General features: G+C 40.0%; 1 protein-coding gene across 2 annotated transcripts in view; it reads left to right on the top strand.

Annotated features, from left to right (window-relative positions):
* LOC131958500 (fibroblast growth factor receptor 4) overlaps positions 1–14,829 on the top strand; it is a 122,704-nt gene extending 107,875 nt beyond the window's left edge. For both annotated transcript variants that reach the window (XM_059323586.1, XM_059323595.1), the window contains 3 exons: positions 11,187–11,442; positions 11,910–12,006; positions 12,970–14,829. In XM_059323586.1, the coding sequence (XP_059179569.1) occupies positions 11,187–11,442; positions 11,910–12,006; positions 12,970–13,375 (759 nt within the window). In that variant the 3' untranslated portion in view covers positions 13,376–14,829. The remainder of the gene's footprint in view (positions 1–11,186; positions 11,443–11,909; positions 12,007–12,969) is intronic.
* The last annotated feature ends 4,480 nt before the right edge of the window (positions 14,830–19,309 follow it).

Genomic DNA, 19,309 nt, shown 5'->3' on the forward strand with positions numbered 1-19,309 from the left:
AAAAAATAAAAGAAAGTGGGGGAAAAAAGCCTCCATACTGTCGTACTAAAAATAGATTTTAAAACCATAAAGTACAAAACACGTGTTTAATGGCGACTGTTGTGTTTTTAAAGAAATCGGGAACTTAGCACCAAACACACATTGTAAGTCGTAATTTTTTTTTATTAAGGAATTTTTTAACCTTGTCTATATACATGCGCAGATCTTCGTTCTAAAGCGTTTTCGTTTTGTTTTGTTTTTTAAACGAAGCATTAGTCACGATTCGTAGTATTTTTTGTTGTTGTTTTTTAGGATTTCTGTGAACTCGCCCGCCGAAAATGTTGTTTGTCTTTCTCGCAGTTTTCTATTTTCCGACCCCACGCTGTTCTAATGCCAAGTCAACGACACGCGCGAAAATCGCGATCAAAAAATGTATTTTTAGCCTCTTCCCAGCGCAACCTGCCAGATTTTTCCCCTATATTCATGTTACAGCCTAATGCCAGGTAGCACTCGTGTCTCGCAAGATACCCACCTCTTTCACCAGAAACATTTTTGACATGATATTGTGTTTCCGTTTCAGCCTTATAATACTACCATGCTTGATACTGATAGCAGTAAAAAAAAAATCTTTACACTGTGTGTTTTCTTATTTCGCGCACAATTTAAAAAAAATTTACGACTGTTGTTTTATTTGGTCGAGTAAAAGATGCCCACATCTTTTAATCCGATTCTCTTGTTTGACCAATCACTGCTGTGATATCAGTGACGTAGGGAATTGTGTTAATGCGTCATCAACGATGTTCGCTCCACCGTCCATACCAAATGTTTTTATAGTTTCATAAAGTTAGCATCTTAGCATACAGTTTGATCTAGAGGAGTTAACTTTATCGAGTCAGAAGCATCTTAGTATAGTAGCATTTACATAAATTTCAATCTTCTAGATCATACTTTATCGAGAGTCCGAAGCCTCTAAGCAGAGCAGCATTTACATAAAGTCTGATCTAGAGGAGTTAACTTTATTGAGTCAGAAGCATCATCTATAACATTTATATAGAGTCTGATCTAGAAGAATAAAAACAATTCCCAGAAAGAGCGGCTTGCGCAAGTTTATTTTGTGAAGGCCGCTCCCCATCCGCACGAGTCTAGCGGAGTGATTCACCAGAACTATTTTTTCTCCCAGCTGTTTCAAAAGTTGCTCTCTGAGTCGATGTACTAATACAGCGAGAAGCGGGTTAAAGGTCATGTGATAATCACATCAATGGATGATTTCTGAGTAGGACCTAGCCCTCATAACACGATATCATTTTTTTCTGATTCTATTACCCCAAAATTCTTACAACCAAATGTTTCCAAGCATGCAAGTACCATCTTAATGCAAGTCTAAAACTGGCAAATGAAAACTTCTGAGATTTTTGACTCGAAATATTTATATAGCTCACCCAAAGTGTGGTATTTCAGTGACCTAAAAGTCGTTACCAACTGTCAGAACAACCTTCAAAAACTTGGTGCTACTGACCATCTTAGCAGCGTCGCCTGACCCCCCGGGGGCGACATTGTACTCACCATTGTTGAACATGTAAACAGACGGACTGTTGAGCACATCCGGCCAAAGGTCAAACTAAGACAAAAACATACGCTGACTGCTACACTCCCACCATTATGTGACGTCATCCCAGCTAACGAGGGGCCCTCGGCAAATGGTGCTATTAATAGGAGGGTTTCTATGTTCTACATTCAGTTTTTGGCTACTTATTTTGGAAGCTCCCGAGGCAAAGAATGGTGGAGTGGGCGGTGTTTAATGTCTGGTTCATTCTACAAAAGGTTGTTCTTTTAAAATTGGAATTTTTTTTTTTTTAAATGAGATTAGCAACTCAATTTCAGATATTCTTAATTATTTGTATTTATTGCAATTTCGAAGGTAGAAATTTTATAAAGTTTATGCATTTCATGAGTTGAAACGAAATTTTAAAATTGATTTTGTGCTTAAAACGTTGTTGTTGTTTTTTATTTTTATTTTTGCTGACTACCACTCAGTTTTTGAAAAACATACGAACGCTGGAATTTTTCCGATCATGGCTTAAGAATCAATTTATAACATTTCTAACAATCCTTTCAATAATTTTTGTTGGTAAAAATCTCCGTTCATCAAATAGTAAAAAAAAATCTCCGTTCATCAAATAGTAAAAAAAATCTCCGTTCATCAAATAGTAAAAAAATCTCTGTTCATCAAATAGTAAAAAAATCTCTGTTCATCAAATAGTAAAAAAAAAACTCCGTTCATCAAATAGTAAAAAAATCTCTGTTCATCAAATAGTAAAAAAATCTCCGTTCATCAAATAGTAAAAAGTCAAAATAACACGTCTGAGGTTACCAAACTCCCGGGCTCCATCTTGCAAACGACCTGACGACCGCCTCGCCTGCAGCCTCCCCCAACACCGGCCGGGCCCATGCCCGCTTGAGTTAGCCTTTAGGCGGTGAGGATCTGATCGAGTCGTGTCCCTTTCTTCTCCGTGTCTCTAACACCACGAAAGGGAGCCAACTTCAAAGTTGCTGCTGAAAATCGCGGTTATTGTTCTTGGCGCTCGTCCCTTCGCCTCGCCATGAGCAGCTCACTCTTCGCGCCATTTAAGTCATCTGCTGAGCTGTTCGCTTACGATAAGAAAAAAAAATATATTTGAGAATGACTTTGTAAAAAGTAATGTTTAAAACATTGAACATATTCAAATATATCTAGACCCCTCTGATGTGCATTGTGTAAATATGCACCTAACATAACTATAAAATCTAAAACACAATATATTTATGTATATGCTTATATATATGTATATATATATATATATATATATATATATATATATATATATATATATATATATATATATATATATATATATATATATATATATATATATATATATATTAGTTCACAGGTCTACGTTTATTTCTGTACATTGCCAAGGCTATCTCTGGATCCGACCGGTAAATTTAAAACACCCCATCCGATTATTTAGTTTGTACCTAACCCCGCGAGAAAGGGGCAAATTACTGCTGTCTTGTTTATTTTGCTTACCGCCCTTACCGCCGTGTTTAGACAAACGCCCCGAGATTTTAAACCAAAAGAAATAAATTCAAACCCTCAATTTGCTGGCAGGGCCAGGATTAATGACAAAAAAACAACATCAGTAGCATCTTTTGTTATAATGGAAATATTTTAGCCAAGACAATAAAGTGTATTTAAAAGTTTTATTTCCTTGTTTTGAATTAAACCTTAAGAATCAGATATTTTACGGGTAACTAAAGAATTCTTAACTCCCTTTAATCAGGAACGACAATCCGAAACAATAACACGATGAAGTTTGATTTCCATGTAAATATTGTTTGACACTTGTGAGTTGACCAAGTGACCAGTTACAACATCACCACGGCTGTAGCGGAGAAAATAATAGTGAATGTTGCTACCATATACAATATATATATATATATATATATATATATATATATATATATATATATATATCCATATACAATATATATATATATATATATATATATATATATATATATATATATATATATATATATATATATCCATATACAATATATATATATATATATATGTGTGTATAAATCTAGTATTAGTAGTATGTTCTATCGTACTATATTATAAAGAATCCAAAAGCGAATAAAACATGTTTTCACCGAGTAAAAAAGCCACCACACTAATCTAAAAAAAAATTAATATGGGAAAACATAGACTAGACGTAGATAAAAACATCGCTAGATCTGCGTGGAACATTTTAAAAACTCTCTAAACCTGTGTATAACATTGTTAAAAATCTCTAAACCTGTGTAGAACATTTTGTAAAACCATGTTCTCCAGCATGTACATAAGTTTTGACTTTAAAAAAAAAAAAATATTCGTTGCGAAAAGAGCATGTTTATTCAAGGTCATCATGACCTTGATGCAAACCATGTTCCTGGTCTAGATCACACCTGCAAGCCCGGGGTTCTGGTGTCCAGAACATTCGAAAGGTGTGTTGGTTATGTCCAGAGAACCCAATAGCTGACTGCCAGCAATAGATGGTTGTGACTGTTTTATACCCGGACACTAAGATGTACAGCCCAATAAGTGTGGGATGCGCTATTGTAGTTGTATTTCAAAATAAAACTAAAGTATACAAGTATATTAGCTGGATTTTAAAATGAAACTAAAGTATACAAGTATATTAGCTGGATTTTAAAATGAAACTAAAGTATTCAAGTAAATGAGCTGGATTTTAAAATGAAATATTCAAGTTTATTAGCTGTATTTCAAAATGAAACTTCAGTATTAAAATGTTAGCTGTATTTCAAAATGAAACTTAAGTATTCAAGTATATTAGCTGGATTTTTCGACGTAGATCCTTTCACTGTAAAGTCCAACTTTTTACAACAAGATAGCACCTTTTGCTCCAGGTATAAGAACTGTTTGTTCGACTTTTTGGACAAACGCATTAACAAAACCTCCCTGGCTAGATCACCTCAACTAAAGCTAAACTTTTTCTCTTCTCTCTCTCTCATCTTATTAAACAATTTTTTTTCTTTTTGCGTGAAGGAAAGAAATTGGCTGAAGAGTTTCCTAAGTTAAAGTGTGTTTAAGGGATTGTGGGGGGGGGGGGGGGGGAGATCAAGAAGTAATCGCCTGTTATTCAACGAATTTTTTTTCCAACTTAAACTCTGCAGACGTTTTTCTTAGTTTCTTCCCCACCACCTCACTCCGCCCCCGAGTATTTCCCCAATCTTTAGAGTCTACAGAAAACCGGTTAGTCGTCCTCCTTGTATCGAATGTAATGACGCAAGTTCTTTTTTTTTCCTTTTTAATCTTTACTTTTGCGTTTGCGAAATTATTTTTTTTTTACATTATTTTGGCCAAGCGTTAAAAAAAAATCTGGAGTCAAACGTTTGGCCGTCTGATGCAGGTTTGTGTCTTGTCGCCCGGTAACAGCTTAAGGCCACGGGGTTATGGTTGAATTTATGTTCAAGAATAGAGGTAATTCAACCGTGAAATGTAGTTTTCAAACTGCAGCACTGTTCTAGTAGTTATTACGTTGCAAAAACTTTCTTTTTCGTCTATTGTTTCAATTTACTCGCAAAAAAATTTCTTCACAACAAAAGCTAACAAATTTAGGATGTCATTTTTTTTAAATATTTAAAAAAAAAACTCGTTATTTTTTTTTAAATTCTTACATCTAAACCTTGTTTTAAAACGTTGATTGCTAAAGCGAAACATGCTAATTACAAAGTTTTCTTTACAAACATATTACCAGCTTAAGATCGTTTACTACAAATTTTGTTTTAAATCTAAGGTGGGCTTACTCGACAGGAAAACTAAAAAAAAATATTTAAATGGCTTTACAAAAATCGTGCTCAGTGGGGAAGAGGGTTTGCTAGGATATTACGTATCTTTACCCGGGGGGTGGGGGGGGGTAGCTTTACACGAATACTAAGTTAGCTTTACATGAAGACTGTGTTAGCTTTACATAGGAGTAATATCTCAAGAGCATGTTGTTCTGCGTTCTACTGGTCGCCGGGGTGGTCGAGGGGTCTTCCTCGCGCCGGGGGTCAGGGGTCTTCCTCGCGCTGGTCGCCTGGGGGTCAGGGGTCTTCCTCGCGCTGGTCGCCTGGGGGTCAGGGGTCTTCCTCGCGCTGGTCGCCTGGGGGTCAGGGGTCTTCCTCGCGCTGGTCGCCTGGGGGTCAGGGGTCAAGCGTGAGTCGCATTCTTTTCTTTGGTCATACAGCTCGGACATGTGTTTGCGGCGGGGGGGAGTATAAAACCGGCACGTGCTCGAGGCGTCGTTGTTTGTGTGCTCACGTGGTCGTCTCGTGCTGCTGACACTGGCATTGTGTATGTGGTGGTGTCAGAGGTCAAGTGGTGGTGGGAGGGGAGGGGTAGAGGACGGGCTCGAAGTGGTTTGGGGGCGGGGGGGGGGAATTTTTGTGATTTGGTGAGCTTGCAATCGGTGTGTCATCTTTATTTTTCCCGCGAAAATCCGCACCCGCTGATTCTATCAGAGTTACGAGACGTTGTGACCTTCTGGGTAGAATCTCTAAAACGCCTGCTGAAAAAAACTATTGTTTTTTTTTTTGTTATATTTTTGGCCACTGAAGCGTTGCGATTTTGTGAGTCAAGTGAAGCGAGAAAGCCGTTTTATTACTCACCATTTTTATACCGCAAATATTTAGTGGGTATGTAGGACTACTTGTTGTATGGGGGGGGGGGCAAGTTGGGTGGGAAAAGATATACTTGTATGTAGTTAAAGCGGTGTATAAGGCTTCGGGCTAACACTTTATATGGGAGGCAGGGTTAACACGATACATGGGGCGTTGGGCTAACACGATACATCGGGCGTCGGGCCAACACGATACATGGGGCGTCGGGCCAACACGATACATGGGGCGTCGGACTAACACGATACATGGGGCGTTGGGCTAACACGATACATGGGGCGTCGGGCTAACACGATACATGGGGCGTTGGGCTAACACAATACATGGGGCGTCGGGCTAACACGATACAAGGGGCGTTTGGTTAACACGATACATGGGGCGTCGGGCTAACACGATACATGGGGCGTTGGGCTAACACGATACATGGGGCGTCGGGCTAACACGATACATGGGGTGTCGGGCTAACACGATACATGGGGCGTCGGGCTAACACGATACATGGGGCGTCGGGCTAACACGATACATGGGGCGTCGGGCTAACACGATACATGGGGCGTCGGGCTAACACGATACATGGGGCTTTGGGCTAACACGATACATGGGGCGTCGGACTAACACGATACATGGGGTGTTGGGCTAACACGATACACGGGGCGTTGGGTTAACACGATACATGGGGCGTCGGGCTAACATCTATTGGAAGAATCTATTAGCGCATACGTCAGAGGAAGACAGTCTGTACATACATTGGAAGAATCTATTGGCGGGTCAGGGGAGACAGACTGTACATCCATTGGAAGAATCTATTAACGCATACGTCAGGACGTTGAGATGACGAGATTATCAGCTGATTGCCGCCGTGTACAACAGGCAAGTCACGGGTCACGTGGTACATTAGCTGAAACTATTATAGCGGGATGGCTGGCTACAGATCCTGGAGTCTCGACCAAAGTAGTTTATATTTTCCATATAAAAAAATTTCTGTTACACGCTGGTGGGGGGGGGAGGAGGAGACTGTGGGGTTTGCTCTGGATAAAGCTAAATGCTATCCTGAAATCAAATGCTATCCAGCTTATGTTTGTGCGAAATCAACCCAGTATTCAGTTCAGCAGCATTTGGAATTTTCTTTTCAAATATTTTTAATGTTTTAATATTTTTCTAAACTTATATTACTTTCCTCTGCTACGTAACTCCAACATTTCAAAATCATTAATCATACTTTATAAGCATGGAAAAAAAAACTGCTTTATATTAAGCCATAAAGTAAAATGTAAGCTAAAATATTTTCTAAAAAGATGAACATTCCAAATAATACGTTAAAGAATCTTTTGAAAGAACGAACATCAAATGTTTTCAGCTAATTAAACTTTGATAAGATTTGATAGACCACGCTGATGTGTCCTTAATCAAAGATGCGATGAGGCAACCGGAAGCAGATTTAGTTTCTTTGTTTACATTGGTGACACGCTAAAAAAATGGCCGCCATGTCTCTTTGTCAAAGACTTTAAAAAAAATTTAAATCGCGAAAATTCGAAGCATACAATCACCGACGCTATTTATTTGCGTCATTGTTTTTATTACGAAATGTCTGATTCATATGTATACCTATACATACATGCGAATCTACCGATATTAGAATGATTTTAGACTAGGGAATTGTGTTATATAAAGCCTAAACATGTCTTCATATATGCATGTGGGTTGAATGAATTTATGAAAAATTTTCTAAGTTTTTATTATTTTGTTTTAAAAGTTAAACTTAATCTTAACCAAAACGAGGTTCACATGTTATTCAAAGGTCGTTACATGTGGTTTATCAGGAAACAATGATTTGATACGTTTTCCAAAAAATTGATTTTCTTAACTTCAAGAAAAATAAATATAGTTTCAAAATAAAATGTCCCAGTAGCTAACCATGGTTGTTTAAATGTATGTATCCTAACTAATTAGGCATACATTTCCGCCATACATTAGAAAAAAAATATATCAATGTCATTTTTACCCCTTTGTAGTTTTTTGTTTTTGTTTTTAACTAAATTTAGCGTCAGTCGAATTAAACTCGTGTATTTTAGTAAAAGTTACCATTTTAAACGTCAGCTAAGGTTTTTAGTGAAAGTTAACGGATTCGAAGTTTTCTATTGAAAACTTATAAAAGTCTACAATGTAAAGGTCGTTCAAGAATTGATTTAAAAAATCAGCGAAACACAAAATATGTTTAAAAAATATTTGTACAAGAAATAGAAATTGTAAAAACGTATTGGAGCTTAGTGTAACTGAGTGTGTGTGTGGTGGGGGAAGGGTTTGTGTGTGTGTGTGTGTGTGGGAAGGGTGTGTGTGTGTGTGGTTGTGTGTGTGGTGGGGGAAGGGTGTGTGTGTGTGTGTGGTGGGGGAAGGGTGTGTGTGTGTGTGTGTTTGTGTGTAACCAGAGTCGGCCTAATGAAGTATAAAAGTTCCGGGTGCCACCCGCGGCCCGGTGAAAGGTTGCGTGGAGCCGGTGCAGGTAGGTCTGGAACTCCCATCTGTTGGCTGGTACCCTGGCCCCCGCCTGTCAACACACTGACCCATCTACAACAACACGGGCTTATTGTTTCTCACGCGCCGGGTCGGGTGTCACGTGATGGGTGTCTGGAGGGTGGGTGGGGGGGTGGGGGTGCATGTCGAACTTTAATGTAGCATGAAATCTGTATTTGTCTTGGGGTCGGGCAAAAAGAAAGACGGGTGTGTGTGGGTGGGGGGGGGGGGGTCAGAATCAGAGGCCGAATAGCTTGACTTGTAACATTAGATTTTATGAACATGAAATGATAGTGCTTTACCCTCAACTAAATTTAGTAATACTTGTTTTTTCTCACCCCCGTGAGAACCAAGTTAGGATTAGAAGTTAGAGTTACCAGTAGTGCTAAGGTTAGAGGTGGTGGTTCTGTAGCGCTACTTGCAGAAATAATTACCTTGATGTTGATGATGTGTAATCACTTGCTATATATTCTTTAATATTCTATTTAATAAATGGTTATATACATTGATATACATTTGTGTGTTTAAAAAAAAATTTGTGGTTAATCGAATCAGTGTGACGCAGCTCGATATTTTTATCTCATTAGCTGGCTCTTAACGTCATTTCTCACCTATATTATTCGACATCCTGGCACAGGTAGCGAACCTGCTCATCACCCCCACCCCACGGGCAGCGGTCCCAGACCTTACACTGACGTAACACAACTACCTTCCAACACGCCGTCTGCACCAAGGTGCACCTGATCCGTGCACTTTGGTGCCCTGTACACGTCTAAGGCGTGTTAGCTGCCAAAGCGATTATTTTCATACATTTTTCGGTAAACATTTCAACCGGAAGTTGTAGTTGGGCAATTAAATCTATATCTGGCCACATATGACGTACCGATGTATACAGGTTAAAATATCTCATTTCATACGTTTTATAAAGGTGACGTCAAATAAAAAATGTTTCATGCCTAAAGTATGCTAGTTGATAACGAACCAAACGAATACATCTTGTATCAGTGGCATAAAAAATTAAGCTCCTGAAAAGTTTTTAAGGTCTTCAAATTTGCTATGAGAAAAATTGTGGAAAATATAACTGAATTCAAATAATGATGAAAAAGCCAGTTTATAATAAGATAGTCATAGACCATGTGGAAAGTTTGATACAATTGTAGACGGTGACTTCAAACAAAAATAGTAGTCTTTCTGTTTGTGTGAGTATTTGAATAAATCTTTAGAGAGCTACAAAATTCAAGTGTTTTCACAGAGAACTATTAGAAACACAAAGCATTCATCTACATCAATATGTATTTATTTTAAAAGTATATTTTTAAAGACCGAATAAAAGTAGTCAATTTTCTTTTTCTTTTTTTTTTTAAAAAGCTACGAAAAAGCAAATCAATTAATTTATCTTATCTGTTCCCAAATTGATGAGGTTTTTTTTTTATTTTTAGAACAAAAAGATTTGATAATTAGAACACGAGGAGCGGCTTCAATTTCACGTAAGGTGTAAAAAAAAACTGAAAAAAAAATAACGTGTTTATATCCACGTTTAAGAATGTTTACAGTAACATCTCTGTCACGTGACTTAGCGAAGTGGGTTGGGGGCGGGGTGGTAAACCTTTTACATAAAAAAAAACAAAGACATTTTTTTTAGTGCCGGCTAATTTTAGAAGCTCTGTAGTCCACTGAGATAAAACGAGGATTTTAAAATACGTCACATCCGCTGGGGTTGTTTTGCATGCAATGACAGCTCCCCCTCCGAGGGCTGTTTTCGGATCGTCCCCAGATACCCAGGTGTGAAGATGGTTCGGACGCGATAACCACCAGGATGCTGGCGGGAGACTGGCGGGATGCTGGCGGGATAGCCCTGCGGTTTGTGTGATACACAAATCGCATTTTATCCCTAGCACTGTTGGCTCAGGAAATGACGCAAAAACGGCGGGTGCATAGACCGAAAGATTAAATTTCTTTTTTTATCTGTTTTTTTTCTTCTAATTTTTGTGTGTCGAGTTTTCTGTTGTTGTTTTTTTTTTTTTTTAACCGCATTATGAATGGAAACCTTAATAGAAAAACAGCTGTGACGGATTGTTGTGGGTGGTTGGCAATAATTGGGTTGACAGAAACATTTACTTTGGTGTTCTTTTTAATAAACGCTTGCTTTGAAATAAAAGGAACGTCATGATTTGTAATATTTTTTGTAGGCTTTGGATCTTACTGATTCTTATCTTATTCCAGTTTCCCTATGGTGTACATGGCGGAGTTACGGTCTTGAAGTATACCACCGGAATTGTTGTCCTAACCCCACCCACCCCCCTCCACACACACACACACACACACACATACACACACACACACACTCACACACACACACACTCAGACCCTATGTCTATGCATTAAAAACTGCCTCCCCCTAGACGTCCGCTTACTTTCAACCCTGACCCGTTTAATTTTCTCTCCACTGATTAAACTTGAACCAGAGATTCCCCGTTCTGTTCTTCCAGGAGTACCTGACCGAGAAGAAATACGTCCACCGCGACCTCGCGGCCAGAAATGTGCTGCTGGACTACAACAAGGTGGTCAAGGTCTGCGACTTCGGCCTGTCCAGGGACATCTTCAACGACAACCACTACAAGAAGCTGACCAACGGCAAGCTGCCCCTCAAGTGGATGGCCATTGAGTCGCTGCGGGATCGAATCTTCACCACGCAATCGGATGTCTGGTCGTTCGGGATCTTGTTGTGGGAGATCGTTACCATGGGTACGTGTGGGTGTAGTCTGTTGTGTGTGTGTGTCGTTACCATGGGTACGTGTGGGTGTAGTCTGTTGTGTGTGTGTGTCGTTACCATGGGTACGTGTGGGTGTAGTCTGTTGTGTGTGTGGGGGTGGGGGGAGGGTTCGTTACCATGAGTACGTGTGGGGGCAGTCTATTGTGTGTGTGTGTGTGTGGGGGTCGTTACCATGGGTACGTGTGGGTGCAGTCTGCTGTGTGTGTGGGTGGGGGGGGGGGTTCGTTGTGTGTGTGTGTGTGTCTGTGTGTGTGTCTGTGTCTGTGACTATGGGTCGTTACTGTGGGTACGTCTGTTTGGTCTGTTTGTGTGTGTGAGGTTATATTGTACAGTTGATGGTACAGTGTGTTGATATAACCAATGTTCTATTGTACAGTGTGTTGATGGTACAGTGTGTTGATGTAACCAATGCTCTATCCCCCCCCCCCCCCCCCCACAGGCGCCTCACCCTACCCTAACGTGGCACTGGCTGACCTTTACTACGTCCTCTCCACGGGCTACAGAATGGACAAGCCCTCCAACTGTTCGGATGAGCTGTAAGTAGCGCTTTGATTGGTTGGTAAAGGGCACGTGCTAGCCCTTGCCTGACCTGGTATGCAAGTGTAACGGAGTGGGGGCTGTAATGGGAGATTTTAGAAACACGCTTTTCTACAATTTTATATATTGTTTGTATAAAATGACTTTATGAACGACACGTTAATTGAGTTTAAAGAACAGGTGGCTATCAATATTTACAAAATAGATTGAAATACAGTACAATAATACATATATTTTGCGACAAATTAAGCCAACAAAACAGATTCAATATTATAAAAGCATTGATAATTATTTTCTTTTGTATTCTTAGACTGGCTTTAGTATCTGATACTTTACTTGCCTAGTCCTTAACCCCTATCCTTTTATTTTGATTAAACTTTAAACTAGCCATCATGTGACCACTGACCCCATAATTTGCCTAAGCTTAAGATATGACATATTGTAACCCCTGACCCCGTATTTTAGTAAAGTAAAGTTTCCCTTTCAAACCTGACGGTCTATGGGGCAAGTGAAGTAGAGTTCACTTGTTTCTGTGACCTCGGCATATGAAGAGATAGTGTGGTCAGCACTATGCCCAGCCGCCTTTACTTTCCCTAACGTGAGTTAGTTACCCATCAGAGTTGGGTGGACTCAAGGACGGTCTACTGACTTGAACCAGGATTCGAACTCGAGACTTAGGGGTTAGCAGTCCAGCTCTCTCCGCTAGACCACTCCGTCCCATCCCCGTATTTTAGTTAAACATACCATCATTAGACCCCTGACCCTATAATTGGCCTGAGCTTGACATACCATCATTAAAACCGTGACCCTATAATTTGCCAAAGCTGGACATACCATCATTAAACCACTGACTCTATAATTTGCTAAAGCTCAAGATATACCATCATTTGACCCCTGCCCCCTTAATTTCTCCTAACCTTGACATACCACCATTTGACCCCGGCCCCCTGCCTACTCCCCAGGTACGCCATCATGCGGTCGTGCTGGGAGGACGAGCCCCTGGAGCGGCCCAACTTCACCCAGCTCCGCTTCATGCTGGAGGAGCTCCTGACCGAGGACCGGAACTACCTGGTCCTGGAGGACATCGACGTGCCCCTCACCAACAGCGACAACAGCAGCTCACCCACGCCCCCGCCCGGCTCCGACACCGATCTCTCCTCCGTGATAACAGACGGGGCGTCGGCCGGACCCCGGTTCAGCCCGCCCGACTCGCCGCCCCCCGCCGCCAACCCATCGCACCCGGTGAAGCTGATGAAGAAGGCGTCGCCTCGTAGAGACAATATGCGCATCAACGTGTGCATTCACCAGAAGTCCACGGACCGCTTGATCCGTCCTAGTGAGAGCGATTCCAGTCCGTCTTCGTGTTGATCTGCGGTCAGCTCCAGGGGGGGTCAACTCTGGCCGCTCCTGGGGGTCAGCTCTGGCCGTTCCTGGGGGGTCAGGTGGGTCCACTAGAAACACGTCAGTGCGGGAACATAAACACGTACTTTACTTGCAAATAGAGAAAACAAACGATATACGATTCTCCCGTCTTCGATTTTGTGATACCTAGTGAACTGAGTCTTCGAGATGTGGCACATTTCTCGAGTAGGGAGGAGACGCTCAAAGTGTACTAGTCTCGGGGCAATCAGAACTACCAATAGAGTCAGGATTTGACAAAAGAGTCCAGTTTTGGCACCAAAATATTGTTTTAGTAATATTAGGTTCCGAAAAACAGGTTTTAGTAAGTCAAGTTTATACAAAAAAAGGTCTGTTTTTTTGTGTAAGAGTGCCCAGTTTCAACAACTGTGTCCAGCTTTAGCAGTACCGTCGGTAAGATCCAGCAAGTGACCAGTATTTTCTGTTATCATTCTTGTCACTGTGACCAGCCTTTATGGAAGGATACCCATTCATCAACAACTGAAACCGTTCACTCACCAACAAGTCAACTGTATCACAGCAAGCCTCTCTTCTTCTGAAATCAAATTCTGGAACTGTGTGGTTCGTGGTGCCACATTCATACACAACCGGTGTGGTGACAGATTGTGTGGGGGATCACACCCTGTCGCTTATGTCGGAGTGGAGGCTAAATGGATGTTGGTAAACAAACCACAGCGTATGTGGAGCATGCCACACCATACGTGACACAGCAGAACGTGACGAGAAGAAAGCCTTGTACGACCACAGTAAATGGTGACACGTCCAGAACAAATGGTGACACGTCCAGAACAAATGGTGACACGTCCAGAACAAATGGTGACACGTCCAGAACAAATGGTGACACGTCCAGAGCAAATGGTGACACGTCCCACGTCCAGAACAAATGGTGACACGTCCAGAACAAATGGTGACACGTCCAGAACAAATGGTGACACGTCCAGAACAAATGGTGACACGTCCATAACAAATGGTGACACGTCCAGAGCAAATGGTGACACGTCCAGAGCAAATGGTGACACGTCCAGAGCAAATGGTGACACGTCCATAACAAATGGTGACACGTCCATAACAAATGGTGACACGTCCAGAACAAATGGTGACACGTCCAGAACAAATGGTGACACGCTAAAAAATGGTGACACACCTAGAACAATTTGCTGCCATTCGTGTGTGCTGGGATGCTTAGTAGTGACCATTGCAAGATGGGGGTTTTGCAATGTGAACTGCTAGCAAGCGTTCTTGTGACGGTGTAAGGGATACAACTCATGAATAATTTCTGTACCCTGGCGGTAAATTACTTCCCTTGGATGTGTACTCTGCGCCTGTTTTCAGTTAACCGGTTAATAAACTTGATCTTGTTGTACAGCGGATATTAACAAACAGGACTTCACTTACCTGTTGTTTTTTTTTTAAAAATCAATATTCTGAACGCATAATTTTTACACAATTATCTCCCTTTCGTCTAGTCAACCGTCTATTGTTTTTTGGCAAATAAACAACTTTCTGTTTATTTGTTTGAAATCCAATGGACGAATCTTACAAAAGAAATGTGTAGTATTTTAATGTGTAGTATTTTAATTAGTAACAAGGGTATTTGCAAAGTCATAATTTGTGATTTGGTTATAAAAATCTTATATTGAATGTTATAAATTATACTAACGCTCTCAACTCGTTTAAGTTTATTCCTCAAAACTTCAGATTGTTACTGATCTGTTATTTAATTTTTGTGTCGAAATGTTGTTAATGTGATTTTTTTAAAGAAGGAAACATATGCTGGAAATAAATCACTTGAGGGCATGGGTCAATGACCTGGGTGTCATTGGGCATTACCCTGGACAATTACTCTGGTGCTTGCATAGATGACATGAGATGACACAACACGACATAATAATAATAACAACATACAAAGATGACAATACTGCAGGGAAGAAGTTAGTCAACTGAAGTGCTAACTAACACTCGAGTCCACTTTCCTTATGATTTCTTGGGAAGGGACAGGTCATGACTGGTGGTACCGATTCGTTTCAAGTCTGCGCATGCGTGTATTCCAAATGTCCCGGATGATGGAGTGGATTAACTGTTGGCCATGTTATACACAGCAAGCTGGGCGTGGGCTTGTTGAAAAACATCTCGCTGGGCAGGTGCGATTAGAAGAGCAGATACCTAAAATATCATTGGACTGGGCCTACACTGGATAACCCTGGATGGGCCTACAATCATGGGACAAGCAAATGTCTACAATGGAAAGAATGGCCGTATATTTACAATCATTGGACCTACAAGGATGGGCCTACAAGCATGAGTCTACAGTGGGAAATCATGAACCTACAATCTTTGGACAAGTCTGGACCTACAATCATTGGACAAACATGGACCTGCACTGAAAACGTTCGGGCACGACACAAACAACCGAGGATTCAAAAAAGTGTTCATGTGGAATGTTTATACAAGAAATAATTTTATAATTTTTTACAAGACTAACCACCCCACCCCCTATCCACTTTTTTTTCTCCCGTGACATGTCCTGTAAATATGTACATAAAAACCTACAGTACAGTCAAACTAAATGATTTTTAAAAATTCAATGTTATGTTTCTTAGGGGGATATTCATGTTTTTATCGATTATCTCTCTCCGCCATAGTTATGGGTTCTGAAAAGAGAAGAGTAATCGATAAATATGTAAACAAAATTCAAATAAGCTGTATTATTATCCTCAATTACAATGTTTGACTAAGGAAATATAACTTTGATATGATTACATACAATCTCGTGACGTCACTACATACTTGTGACGTTATTGAGATAAAGAATATGACCTTTCTGCAACACTCGCTATGACGTCAGTGTAAGACATGACGTCAGATGTGATCATACATGTATCTCATGTAAATGCTCATGTTATAAATTGGTTCATCAAGTGCTTTATTTTATTTAAGTCCATTTGAAATCATTTTAAATTTTGTTGGCTTGTCTATTGTTTTTTTTTTAATTTAAATTATTTGTTTTTATGCCATTTAACTCATGATTTGTTGACAAAAATATTTTGAGAACGGTTTGATACAGATGTTTGTCGGATGTGTTTGGAAGGAAAGATAACTGAGAGACTTTGTTGCAATAATTATTCCGCCCACTTGTCTCCCCTTAGCGTTTATTCACTCATGAAATTAGCGATTCCCAAAAACGGAGCTGTAAATTAAACAAAAATTACATTATCAACATTTTACTCATTTCGAGATAAAGCAGCTGTTGTTTCACTAAAATTAGATTTTGTTTTTCATATTGACAAAATTCATAAATATTCTCTCAAAATTTGGAACAAAATATTGTCTGAATTAAGGAAAATAACGATTTGTACACTCCTGTTGTTATATTGTGTATACACTGTACATGTACACATATCAGTAGGGGACAGTCAGCCGTCGTGTCGGAGTCCTTTTTGTATTTAAAACAAATAGGCCTACAAGAAACTACGTTTTTGTTATTTTTTATTGTTATCGAAAAAAATTATAAAACATCTTGCACATAATATTTTGGAATTCGAGAATTTATACCATATTACAGAAAATTCTATTTACATTAATAAAATTTCATACTTTTCTTTTTTTTTTTAAATATATAAAATATTTAAAATTCATCAGTAAGCTGACTATAGTTTTTGGAACTTAATCTCAATAGACGGGCTAGAGATGAATGCGGGTAGGGTTCGTCTTTCTTGTGATACCTCTTACCTCCATACTGCTCGCTAACGTATCCAGGCGGGACTTCCGGTCAAGATGACGTATGTTAGTGGATAGGTTTTGTTACTGTCTAGTTCTCTCATCCGCCTTGAACATTGTTACACCATTTTTTTTAATTTATTAACATCAATCGTGATTTTTCTTATATTTTTAATTTTCTGAACTCAAGAAATCTCTGACTCCACCAACCTCAGTGTATCTGTTTATCAAATAGTTGTTAGAAACTTCATGTTAAATGCTTTGTGTTTTGAAATTTGAAATGTAATGGTCCCCATTGATTCACCTCACAGGTACTTTTGATATTCGAATCTCATGTACACAGTGGTCAGTTCAACTTAAGTCATCTTTATCTAAAGTAGTATGATTGTAAAACATAGTCTCACATATTAGAAGTGACACATATCACATTTGTTTACAACATACGGCGGGCCTCTCATCACAACATTGATGAAGTCATCTGTGTGATTTTTTTTTAATTAATTAAATCTTAAAGCGCTCAACATGTCGGTGTAGTGCAATTAACACATCGCCTCTAATTAAATGGCTACTGTAATTTATAATTTTTCCCCTTTTGTTTTTATATTGTGTTTTTATGTTATAGTATTGAAAATTGATGATAAATTATTAAAGATTGAAAAACAAAATATCTGTGATTTTCCTTTGTTTTCGTTGTTGTTTCGGTCGTCTAACACGTAAAGTTTTATTTTATTTACAAAATTTGTGATTCAAATTTTATGTAGCTCAGTGTGGTGGATTCAAGTTTTGTATGGTGGGGTGTGGGTGGTTCAAGTTTTATGTAGTGGAGTGTGGGTGGTTGAAGTTTTATGTGGTGGAGTGTGGGTGGTTGAAGTTTTATGTGGTGGAGTGTGGGTGGTTGAAGTTTTATGTGGTGGAGTGTGGGTGGTTGAAGTTTTATGTGGTGGAGTGTGGGTGGTTGAAGTTTTATGTGGTGGAGTGTGGGTGGTTCAAGTTTTATGTGGTGGAGTGTGGGTGGTTCAAGTTTTATGTGGTGGAGTGTGGGTGGTTCAAGTTTTATGTGGTGCAGTGCTAGAACACACAAGTGGAGCCACATTTCAGGAGAATGGTCCTGACGCTGTTCAGTCCTGAAGGACACGAGTTTGTTCACGTCACCACCAGTGACCACAGTCCATTCTTAGAACAATGACATAATTTCATGATCTCTAGTTCACGTCTAAAAAATAAATAGGCCTACTTATATTAGGTGATTAATATTTGACGTCAATTTTAGAGTGTAAACATCAGTCTTATGCTAGGGTGTGGTGAGGTATTTGTTGCATACAGCTATATTTGGAGGTGGTGTGTACATGTGACATAAAGCTGTATTTGTGTGGGTGTGGTGAGGTATTTGTGGCATACAGCTGTATTTGTGTGGGTGTGGTGAGGAACATGAGGTGGCAGACAGCTGTATTTGTGTGGGTGTGGTGAGGAACATGAGGTGGCAGACAGCTGTATTTGTGTGGGTGTGGTGAGGAACATGAGGTGGCAGACAGCTGTATTTGTGTGGGTGTGGTGAGGAACATGAGGTGGCAGACAGCTGTATTTGTGTGGGTGTGGTGAGGAACATGAGGTGGCAGACAGCTGTATTTGTGTGGGTGTGGTGAGGAACATGAGGTGGCAGACAGCTGTATTTGTGTGGGTGTGGTGAGGAACATGAGGTGGCAGACAGCTGTATTTGTGTGGGTGTGGTGAGGTATTTGTGGCATACAGCTGTATTTGTGTGGGTGTGGTGAGGTATTTGTGGCATACAGCTGTATTTGTGTGGGTGTGGTGAGGTACATGAGGTGGCATACAGCTGTATTTGTGTGGGTGTGGTGAGGTACATGATGTGGCATAAAGCTGTATTTGGTATCACATGAGGACCAGAGATGTGGTTGACCTACTCTCCCAGCTTGACAAGACGCCGACAGTTAGCGTGAGCCAGTGTGAATAGTAATGTGAGCATGAACATCTCTTCAATGCCAGTGTGAGTAGTAATGTGAGCATGAACATCTCGCTTCAATGCCAGTGTGAGTAGTAATGTGAGCATGAACATCTCTTCAATGCCAGTGTGAGTAGTAATGTGAGCATGAACATCTCGCTTCAATGCCAGTGTGAGTAGTAATGTGAGCATGAACATCTCGCTTA

This window comes from Physella acuta, unplaced genomic scaffold (genome assembly GCF_028476545.2).
Source record: "Physella acuta isolate Inbredline_101_S28 unplaced genomic scaffold, ASM2847654v3 ptg000085l, whole genome shotgun sequence".
Taxonomy (NCBI): domain Eukaryota; kingdom Metazoa; phylum Mollusca; class Gastropoda; family Physidae; genus Physella; species Physella acuta.